At 34.4% G+C, this 12,366-nt stretch overlaps 1 protein-coding gene across 8 annotated transcripts in view; it reads right to left on the reverse strand.

Annotated features, from left to right (window-relative positions):
* Positions 1-12,366, reverse strand: part of SBF2 (SET binding factor 2) — a 266,637-nt gene that overhangs the window by 15,317 nt on the left and 238,954 nt on the right. For all 8 annotated transcript variants that reach the window (XM_075755159.1, XM_075755155.1, XM_075755156.1 and 5 more), the window contains 3 exons: positions 9,190-9,291; positions 7,772-7,957; positions 1,137-1,263 (listed from right to left, as the gene is read on the reverse strand). In XM_075755159.1, the coding sequence (XP_075611274.1) occupies positions 1,137-1,263; positions 7,772-7,957; positions 9,190-9,291 (415 nt within the window). The remainder of the gene's footprint in view (positions 1-1,136; positions 1,264-7,771; positions 7,958-9,189; positions 9,292-12,366) is intronic.

Raw genomic sequence — 12,366 nt, forward strand, 5'->3', positions numbered from 1 at the left:
TGAAATACTTGAGTGTATTTATGAATGTCCCTTTCTGCCTGCAGCTATACTGATTCAGCAGATCACCAAGCTCTACTAACTGATTCTGCCCCCCCACTACCTGAGGTCACCAGCCCTTCCAGTCTGCTGGACCAGCTGTACCCCGAAATTATTTGCTAACTCATTTCAGGAAAATCAAATCAGGCTACTGTAAATAAGTTAGCTGTAGATTTGTGCTATCTGAAATGACTATGGAAGGACATATAGTTTATCCAAAGACTACTGGAAACAGGATTTTATATTGCATTAAATGGTATTTGAAAGCAAACTACCCTAAATAAACAAACACTCCTCCCTTCCCAATTGTAGAACATGTAATGATCCAGGTTGGAAGGAACCACATCAGGTCATTAACTCCAACTCCTTGCTTTTGTTCAAATGAAGGTAAATAATGGAAATTAACTATTTTTGTTTAAATAAAATGGTTGCTCAAGTTTAGTCTGTTCCACAGTTACTACTGTTTTGAAGAAAAGCATTAAAATTGACAATATGCCATGAGAAACACCCCACGAAACAGTGAAATTCAGGGTACTTAAGTGTTTTGCTTAGTGAACAAGTTCCAAGAACAGCCTCAACTATGGTTGTGAAGTCTTATTAAGAGGGGTCTGAGGGTAGGTAAGGCCTTTGAACTGGTAAGGTTGCACACGATAGGACTAAAAAGGAAATATAAGAGAAGAGAAACATTGAAGAGAATGCAAGAGAAAAAAGTGAGAGATAATAAAGGCTTTCCTGTCCTGAAACCTCATGCACTCCCTGAAGGATTCCAAAGGACTTTGTTTCTGTTAAAATAAGGCTATTTAGTAGGGCAAACTGAACCATGTGGATAAATTGCTAAAAAAAACCCTGAGGCATGGCACTAATTTCTTCCACTTTCTCTTAATCTCATCAGTGGCATGGCTTGGGAATTATTCATTCAGAAAACTCTACATGTTCTTCACCTCCATTTTCCTTTATATTTCTGAAATGGAATTCATTACATCATCACCATGCAACTACTGGACTATCTCAAACTAGGCAAATTTTTGTGGACCAAATATTGACAAGAAAAATACCAACAACTACAAAACCAACATGCAATAAACAAACATCACACATACCATGTTCTAGTCTTTCATAGTCTGAATCCAGAAGAAAGGTTTTAAATCGATTTGATATGTGATGAAAAGCCAGAAACTTCAGATAATATTGATTGAACTCAAACTCGGTGGGGTATTGGTTATGAATCTAAAAAAAAAAAAAAGAAAGAAAGAAAGAAAGAAAGAAAGAAAGAAAGAAGGATAGAGAGGATATTGAGGTATAATACAAATAGATATGTAATAAATAAGAATATGGAATATGACAGCAAAATAATTCCCATGTGAATGCTGACAACAAACACATCCATAGGCAACTGTCTTCTCTGTACACACAAATCCTTCTACATTTTGTCTAAAAATATTATAAAGCTAATTAAATTCATGTATTGTCTATGCTGCAAAGATGTGTCAGAGCAGATAGGATGTACTGTATAATAAGCAGTATTACACTCTGTACAAAACCCAGGATTCTTCAAAGTAATCAAACTGGATATAAATCTTTTATAACTTGTGAGACCACGTAACTTCACAGGGAAAGATGCGACTCTTCGATGTAGCTGGAAATCACACTTTAATTGGAAGGTTTTGTGGCCGACCTCCTCCTATTGCTCAGAACCCAACGTAGCAGACATGTACAGAGGTAACGCTGCACATGATACGCCATCTACCATTACTGAAACAGATAATTTCTGAAGTGCTTGCTATTCTACACATATTTCTTCCCTTTCAAAATATGCATCAAAGTATTACAGTATGAAAAAAATATGAAAAACATATGGAGTAGATGTCTTGCCATTACTCTTTTAAAACAATAAGAACAATGTAATGTCTTAAATTATTATCCTCAGTTAGGCTTGAGATCTGTCTAATTCAGTGCATGTCTACAACACAACACAGGAGCAGAAATTTAAGATGACAATACAAGATTATCAGAGTACAGCAATGTGGGATAGTTGGCTCTCCACAACTACTTCCTCTGGAACATTATCAGAAAGAGCCTAGTGTAAGATTTTAAGCATTAAGTTTAATATTCATGGCAAAATTTTTTAGCATTAATTATTGATGATATTTATACATGATATCCATATAAAATTCAAGATTCTGCAGTTAAACTTCTTAAGGTACTGTTCAAAGAAATTTCATGTGTAATTGCAAATTTAAAATTTACTCTTCAAATAAGTTTATGAATTGTGATCTATATTTTCAGAATTAAGCATGGTAATTAAGTGAAAATTCCTAAGTACAGTTTGCAATCAAAAAAAGAAACTGCTGATTGAATTTCACATTTGAAATATGTCCCCCTGTGCTTTGTCTAGCTTCACATCAAACTTATAAAATACCTTTAGTTCTGCAATATTCCTGTGTCTTGTGTTTTACATTCTCACCACTCTCATTTTCCCATTCCATCTTTTCTCTCTAATCTCTACTTATCAGTTCCTCAAGAGAGAAACTTTTTTTTTTTGTTTTAGTACTTATGGAAACTAGTATTAGACTACTTGAAGCTCCTTGATGTTTAGATTTTCACATGTGCCAGCTGAAAAAAAAAAACCCAACCAGCTAAATAAAGAAAAGAAATACGTGTTTAGTAAGGAAAGGTTATCTACCGAATGTACAACAGTGACAGGAAAATCCCTTGAAAGGGCCTGTAACCACATACACAGCATTTCAGTCAGAGAATCTCTCAATATTAGCTTGAGGCTAGGCATTTAAAATGCTAAGACACTTTAAGATATCTCAGTTCAATATACTCACACTTACTTTATTCCCACTTTTCCTTGACTACATTCCTGCACTGTTTTGTAAGAATAAAGCTAAGCATTTTTTTTCAATAATAAATTCAAGAGTTCATAGATAAAGTAACTTTTTTAATAAAGTTTTTTAATAAAGTTTCATAGATAAAGTAACTTTTTAGCTCTCCTTATAAAAAAGAAAATATTTTTTTCTGGCATCTATCAGATTAAAATATAATGAGTACACTAATTCTGTTCAAAAATGACATCATGTACTTTTGAGCTGAAATCCTAAAAGGTCTGCATATCTGTGTCTATTTAGACACATATACAAGTGGTTTAGTATACATTTTCCACCTTATCTTAGGAAAAGTTTTCTTCAATATATTGTAAGAAGGAAAGGCTACATACTGCTATTTGACATGACTTATACAGGGTCCTAATTTCTACTTATGGCCCAATAATTATTTTAATACATTTGAACAGTTACAAGAATAAGCTGCTACTTAAATCCTGTCATGGATCTAGGTGTTGTGAGAGATCCCATTTCTAAGATTTCTGGAACTATAAGTAACTACAAGTTATAATAATATAATTTACTTTTTAATTTAAAACAATTATAATCTAAAACATTTCTTTGATAAATGTGAATATTGTAGTTATTGTCTGTGTTTTAATGGCTGTGGCTGATTTCAACACACTTGGAGATGGGACAGATGCCATGACTAGGTGAAGTGACTACTATTATTGATGATTTGTTTAGCTGCAATGCAGTCTGCAAAATTTAAAACATGGCTGAGCTATCAGGGGAGAAAAGGTTCTGATAAAATACAGCTCCAACATCAGAAGTGATAAATTAGAAATTTAACAGAGGAGAAAATACTTGCATTCATTTAAGCAATTAAAAATAAATGAGATACTTTTATTACTGTAGGCAACGTAACCAATTAGGTTGAGGTTAAACTCTTTGGTGCCATTTCAGTTAATTAATTGATTTTAAGGGATATACTAAAAATTTACATGTAAATTAGAAGCAATGTTTTATATTTTATAATTTCAACACATACCACCTAGAAAGATAAGTCTACATTTCTATCAGCCTTCCTTAGTTTTCCAGTACATTTTGGTTTTGTAATCCTATTATATATCAATATTTGTTTAGTTTAAATAAGAAACATAGTACTCCAAAATGTCCTGTGCTAGTAATTACTAGGAGGCTACTCCTGCAAACACTGGAATAACTGAATACATCTACTCTGGGAGTAGCACACTCACCTCCTCTTACACACAGTACTGTAACAGAGCTCCTTATTGAGCTTAAAAGATGTCAGTTCTAGAAAATTATTCTGTTTTAATTATATTTAATAAATTACAGAAGAAAAATAAGAAAAACTTCCTGCACGGACATCACTTTCATAAACTCAGTCGTCTTAGAAGCAGAGAGAGTATCTGCCAGATGCTGCTATGGTGAAAGAATGATTTTGTATTAATAATTCAGCTGACACCTGGAGATATTGGCATAAACAATGACTTTTTACAAGATGATGCAGTTCTAATTTAGGAATCACTGCTTCATTTGTTTTCTCCGTATCTTTAGTTTAACCCATGAGATTTAATGCACATATTAGCTCTGTGGTGACTTTCTTACCACACCTAGTATGTTGAGACTATAACGGTTAAAAATATTATGAAAGGACCAAATGTTTATTTCCAGTGAATGGGCAATTTTTTAAAAACTGATCATAATATATTCAGGGTCAAGTTGCAGTCTAATTGGATTCTGTAGCTGTCTAACAAGTTGCACAGAAACCAATGAAACTTAACAGAAATGTTCAAGTATAAATGCTAAATAAATTTATTTTTCATAGTAAATGTGTATGAAACTTCAACCATTAATTGAACTTCAAAAGTAATTTCCCTAGAGTTTACAACCATACTGTTAGAATTTGGTAAGTCAATACTATGCCATAATGAGTTAGAAGACTAATTTTCCTAAGTCTAGTTTGAGAAAACTTATTCAGAGCTACATTATAAATAGGATTGTAAGTCATTTTAGCTTACAGTTTTTTTCTAATAACAGACAAATCTATATTAACTATATTACACTGATTATGCAGTAAAGCTGTGTTCCCATGTCCTTTCTTGGCTGAAAATAACACTGGCTGAAAAGATTGTAACACCTAGAGAGCCCTACCTTTCCTCATAAGAAGTTACTGGCTCTTTCAGACTGACCTGCTGAACTGCTTCTAAATCCACACCCATCACAACAAGATAGTATTTTCGACCAAATTTTTTCTACCATTTTGATTGGAAAAAGCAGGCAGGTTCGCCTGAACCTCTTAGCCAACAGACCAGAAGGGTGGTATTCTCCACCAGAGAAGTGACGTAGAGCTCCAGATGGCCAGGGAGGTAATCTTTCTGCTGATATAGCTGCAGCCAGGGCATGTAGACACAGCTTAAGACCAAAAACCAGAAAATAGAGATCTTTCTGTGAGAGGTTTTCTGTTAATAACTTGTATACTTTATATTGCCTCTTAAAGATAGAGAAGAGTCGGGTATCTAGTGACATGCATCAATGCTGCTGAGCTAAATTACAAAGGCAATGTTCTTCTATTGACACATTCACATGTATAGTAGGAATATTTTGGGCACGTTGCAGCTTGAGGCAAAATCATACCTTACAGTTGTTAACAGCAAGGATTTATCCCACTTTACATTTCATCCTAGCTTTTAAAGTCAGGATGATTATAATCCATTATTCCATGTTCTTAGAACTGCAGATTGTGTTAAACATAACTTAAACAAAACCCAAGAATTTTACCAGGAAGAAAACATGGTACACTGTATTTTATGACAATAAACCAAAATCCTTTAATTTAATTATCATCTTTGTTCTGGATAACCCATTTGTTTCCAAAGTTTGTGTGATCTCTGGACTTGAGGAAAAAATACTGTACAGGGGTGCGTGGATAATTTCCATGCTTTTCTTTATGCCAACTTTCTAAGATTTATTACAGTAAAACTGGAGCAAATTGTTTCCAGGGTGAGAAACAGGATGTAGGCTATGTCTACATTAGCAAGTAATTCAGAGCAAAAGGAGCAGACAGACAGACTGAAGCAGCTGGTGCTGATGTCCCTGCAGTTATACTACACATTTGCTTTACTTTGGACTAGATTTAGTCCAGTTGAGTTGATGACCCCATTGTACACTGATGACTCCCATGGTTATAAGCTAAGTGATGAATCATTGGTTCAGATCCTTTTAAGAGCTGGTGAACGTTTGGTACATATCTGAAGCAGAACTTTTGGGTTAAATTCTTCCAAGAAAAATCTAGTACGCATGCACCAAAAGAGCATCAACAAATGGCAAGGGGAGATGCTGGAGGGATTCACTTCAAAATTACACCACTACTTGAAATCAAATGTAGGTTTACTCCATTCTACTAAATGACAATGTTATCCAGTCAGTTCGCTAAAGTCTGGAGAAGACATCTGACAGCAGAGAGAATATAGCACCAGACAAATGATTTCCACACAGAATTGAATGGAACCACCAAGCAGATGGGTTTCAGTACTGGAAGACATGGCTATTCTGTCCTGTTGTAGCCATTGCAACCAAGACTTTGTTTTTTCTACTTCAGAAAAGGAGGAATAAGCTTAAGCTATTATAAGGGTTAGTGTGACAATTGAGCAGATTAACTTGTTTGAATGAAAAATGCAGTTCTCTTTAGAGAAATCTCCCCATTTCAAATAAAAATTAATCTGAGGGCCACAGCCATTAGGAAATAGATTGATGAAACAGGAGATGTGACAAATACTTCTGAAGTTTTCTAAAGGGGAATGCTGTAGGAATCGAACCAAAATCCAAGTGTATGATGTATTAACTTGCAAGACAGCAATAAGATGGCTGTTGATGCTTAACATTGGGATAAAAAAAAATTTCTTTTCTGCAACATGTTCTTCAGTAAGTCTTTACTCATATTCTTACAAGTTCACTCATTATCAGTCTCCTATAGATATCTAAAGATTGGTTCAGTAAGTTATTTAATCTGTGGACTTTGCTTCAGGTAGCAGAGTAAGAAACTTCTTTTTCAGGGTCTGCTTCATGCAAGTATTCACTACGAATGTCTGTTCCCAGTAAGAAGGCTGATTCTTTAACAGTCATCTTCTGTGAGACATAGTCATCCACAAATTTTAATACAGGTTAATAATGTGCAGGAGTCTTTTCAGCTTTTTCAGCAAGAAAAATGAGAGAAATGGGAAAAGACATATGTACAAGAGGAACTATGCAAGCTTCTGTCTTGTGTTTGCACAGACAGAGATTCTGCAAGGCATTTATATTTACTGGTTTGAGATGAAGAAAAGGAGAGAGTTTAGAACTAAACTGAAATGAGTGCAATACTCTTAACCTAACTTCTTCCTACACAACATAACTGTTAGCATTCGTCGTCTTCTGAACATGCAGTATTTATAAAAAACAAGAACATCTCAGGTCCCCCTGGTTTATAGCTTGTTGTTTCCAGAACTGATGGAGTACAAGGCCTCAAAGCTCATCATCAAGCACAAGGAATTAAAAACTGTCTAGTCACTGTACTAAAAATCAGTCAATTGCTTCTCCTGAATAAAGGTCCTCCAGACTGCCAAAAGCCAGTCTTAAGCTTAAAAAAACTTCTATTTGAAATCTCTGCATAAATGACCTTAAAAGATCCATAATGGCAACCATCCCTCTTTGTCTTGTGTGGATGGGTCAGTCTCCTCTAGGCAACCATTCCAGCTCTTCTTGAGGTGAAATCCATTCACTTTAATAAAAGCTAGAGAACAAGGTTACTAGTCTTCTCTCAAACCATTATCTATAACATCTGAAATAGTAGCATCTACACACTTATTTATGAATTCTTCTTGTAAAGTATATAAAGATTGACTTACCTGATGCACACAGTCTAAGAACTGTAAGAAAACAGGAGCAAATCCACTACCCTGACAATTGAGAGTCAGATTACTACGTTGACTGAATTTATGACCAAAAGAGAGCCATTCTTTTTCCACGAGCATTCGGAAGCCTTCAAGTGTCCTATAGAAAGGATCACTGAGTAACTGCACCAGAGATACTACCTAGATCACAAGACAGGATATATTGTGTTAAGAGTGACAGAAGTTAGGAAAACACTTTAGTCCATGAATATAAACATTCCATAATCTGTTTATAGTTCAAGGAAACAAAAGCTTTCACATAAATTCAATTACAAGTATTTACTACATGCATTAACTATTTTTATAAAACAAACCAAATAATATCTCACATGAAGCTTCAATTAAATTGAGACTTAACGATATCTATAAAAGTCAAACTTGAGCAACTACAGACTTTGGAAGTCATTATAATGCTTACCCCATTTAAATTAAATTTGAAATAAAAGCATTTTTATTAATAAAATAAGGATAGTAAACATTTATGAAATAGTATCGGCTACCTCAGCAAAGAAAGGGTTAAAGAATTGGTCCTGAGGGTGACTTTAGAGTTTCTGCAGTGTTGCCATGCTATGGTGCTCACCAGCCAACTTTAGCCTGTTTTTATAGTCTCTCTCAGGTGACTTTAAAATATATCATAGACTTCTTTCACTTCCAGCTATCTATGTCCCCTTCTTTATTCTACATTTTTTGACAGTGATTCCAATAGTTGTGTTGACATTCTTTTGTGGGTTTGTTTACCTGATATCATGATGCTGGCTGCACACGAAGTTTTTATTTAGTAGAATTATTGATATCGGTGTTTATCTTCTGAATTATGAAGCAACTACATGGACACAATGCATCCATAAAATGAGGCAGCAGGTCTTCATTCACCTAATTTATAGTTTGTTTCACAACGTTATCTGTTCTTGAGATCTGTGCTTGCTGCAGGTGTTACAGTCACTTTGACACAATCTTAGTTTTCTCCCTGTGTGTGGTCTCCTAACTTCATTTATGGAAACTGAATGGCAGGAGAAAGAATTCCTTTCCTTCCCTCCTGTATTTAAAGTGTACTATGTTTACAAAGACAAATGATGTGTTGTGGCAACTTTCAGGTTTCATTCTTACATATGGTCAGGTGCAGGAATGCAGATTTTATATCTAAGCCTTAGAACTAAGTCCATCGGGACCTTTGGAACAAATTCATGTTAAAGAACTCTTTCATGGTGTAAATTGCAAATGAATGCAAGGATTCATACATTCTAGTTTCTTCTCAGCTGCCACAAGACAAATTTATTAACGTTATACTAAATTATCAGTCACTTATGTAAAAAAGTATTGTCTGGTGTTTTTTCTTAATATTTAGCTATTTCAAGGTTTTAATAGCAGCTTACTTGTGCAGTAATATCCCAACCATCTTCCAAACAAACCATAACAGAAGAACCATTTTCCAGTAGCTCAGAGATGATCACACCCAATTGCATTATCCTGTGAAGCTATAAAGTATAACAAATAAGTAATGTACTCAAATATAAGATAAACTTCTAGATATTAATATAGAATCTTTTCATATTTAATATTAAAATACATATTCTGAAATATACATATAGCACAGAGAAATGCGTTGATGCAACAGATTAGAAAGCTATAAAATGTAGCAGTCTCAGGATTTTCATCTGAACTACAACAAAACTAAGTAAAGATTTGAAGATAGGAACTTAAATTATTAAAACCAATGAGTACTGTAATAAAACAGCTGTCATAAAAAGGAGAATGGGAACACCACAGTTGACAGATTTATTGTAGAGAAATTCCATCCTGGGCTTAACACTAAAATAATTTCCTGTGAAATGTTAAGGTTCCATAAAGTCACTAAGTGCTCTGATGGGAGAATCCATGTGAGAGATTTACAAGATAGTGTTTCTAATGCTCAATCTCATGGCAGTTGGAAATTAGTAATAATAATAATAAAACAATTAACAACAATAATAAAAAAAAATCAAACCACAAACCTAAAAACAAACACAGAAAAATCCTATTTCTGTAATATAGAAATAGTATATGTAGATTAAACAGTATTTCTTATATTTTGCATATGGAAAGAGGACACATTAATTATTTGCATTCTAATATTCATTATGCAGTGATACTAAAAGTCCTTGAGCAGGCACATCAGTTAATTTCTCTGAGAAGGTTATTGACTTGAATGAGATTGAGTCAAACATGACAGATATAAGCAGGTTAAAAAATTTAGGTGAATAAGAGCAATTTTATCTTAGTATGAGACTTGTCATTGTTATTACTAAAAGGAAAATCTATATGATGTTTCTACTATATTTGTCATACTATGACAGCATTCTTAGTAAACAACATAACAGACAATATGTAAGCAATTCAGTTTTTTACAGTAGAATGACACTGTTCTTTGCAGAGCACTGAATACAATTCAACCAACAGCAGCAGTAGGAAAGATAAAAGCCTGAAAGAAGGGAGAAAGCAGTATAGGAAAACAAATAAACAAAAGATGGCAACAGACATCTAAGATCATGTATGCAAGGAAAAAATTAAGTTCAGAAAGTATAGAAGGCACAGGAAAGTGAGTCAGGGAGAACAAAATTAAATTGGAGAAAATAAGGAGAAAAAGGATCAACCAAACAACAGTTAAACCCTAGAAAATTCATCCTTGTTTTGGGCAGTCTGATTTTTTTTCCCCTCTTAAACCCCCTCCCCAAAAATCCTATGAATATTGCCATGGAAATTTTGATGGATAACACTTAACTCCTTTGAACATTCACATAGTCATTACTTAGAAAATAAAAGAAACTAGTTTTCCTGCAATTTTTAATAGGAAAAGACTGAAAGAGAACTACTTTTAAAACCAACCATTTTTTTAATTGTTCTATACTTTCTCAGGCAGTAGAATATAAGAAAGGCTGTTTTTTGCCCTCCTTCATGAAGAAACTGATATGCAATCTGGTTAAACAGATTCAATATAAAAAAAAAGCAAAATAATATTTTTATCATTTGTCTTCAGACGATAGGGCAACACTTCAAATTTTATGTATTCACACCCTTATAAAGAAATATTTAGCCTATAGTGTGTTAAAATCAATACTGTGTAACTTCTATTACCCAGGAAAGCTTAATACAATAAAAACACACTTCCAAGATGATGGATCTATGTCCTTTCACAGGAATAGGAGAAAATGTGTCAAATCAGTCATAAATTAACTTTATCACATAAGTCACATATGACATGATTTAAACCACGATGTGGTTTTAATGTCACACAGCTAGCATGTCACACTGATCTAGTCCTGAGCAAAGAGTGGTACACTATTATTTTTCTTCTCAAATATGCCAAAAGAGAGTAACCCCCATGTTATTATCTCCTCTTGATCGGCTGCTACAGGGACATGTTTATTTCATCAAAGTGACATTCAGTTCATTTATCTGCACTTATCAACTTGCTCTACTACTCTGTGATTGAAAATGTTCACACGATGAGGGAGTCAAGTCTTCATGCTCTTCCCACTTCTCTGTTTCCTGAAGAACGTGGTGGCCAGACACAGCAGTGGCCAGGTCCTGTGCTCTCTAAGGAGTAATCACATCTCAAGGGAAGAAGTTAAGTCCCTCCTTGCACTGTAGCACATTGCAACCAGGAGTACATTTTTTGATGCATAATTACTGAAATGACTGTGTTACATCTATTTCCTCCTTAAGAAATCAGCATAAGAGTCTATTCTGTTTACTATGATTAATTGCATTTGACAAGAATTTATTCAGTAGAGGATTCCAAACATAACATGCAACTGTTAAAGAACATTCACTGTAATTAAAATGCTTTTAGATTTGCAAAGATCTTTCCCACATCCTTCTTAATTTGAATCTTGCAAAGTTACTTCCAAGTCTTGCCTTTATTTGGTTAATCTTTATGTAAGGGAATATGGGATAGGGAAGTAAAGGAACAGATTCAGAGAGAACAGATTAACAACACACAGAATCTCCTCTCCCCTGCAAACACTCCCCCATATTCCACAACAGATAACAGATGCTAGCTTATTTGTTAAATACTTGTGCATATGGAAATTCAGGGTGGGAAGACATATGAAGATTAGAATATCGGTTTTAAAATCAAAAGGCTCATTTATTGTTCTATACTTTTTTCCTGATTTTTAAAATATATAAAATGAGAAAAAGCAGTTAAAACCAAGACCATATATAGGCAGATAAAATGGTCATCTCTACTTATGTACTTATTCCATGTTATAAACAATAAATTACATTATAAAAAATGCCTCCCACAGTTGCAAATGTTATGACTGTATGTGCTGGTTTTGGCTGGGATAGAGTTAATTTTCTTCATAGAAACTAGTACGGGGCTATGTTTTGGGTCTGTGCTGAAAACAGCATTGGCAATACAGGGATACTTTCGATATTGCTGAGCAGCGCTTACACAGAGCCAAGGCCTTTTCTGCCTCTCACCCCACCCCACCAGTGAGTAGGCTGGGAGTGCACAAGGAGTTGGGAGGGGACACAGTTGGGACAGCTGACCCCAACTGACCAAAGGG

The sequence above is a fragment of the Balearica regulorum genome, chromosome 5 (genome assembly GCF_011004875.1).
Source record: "Balearica regulorum gibbericeps isolate bBalReg1 chromosome 5, bBalReg1.pri, whole genome shotgun sequence".
NCBI lineage: Eukaryota > Metazoa > Chordata > Aves > Gruiformes > Gruidae > Balearica > Balearica regulorum.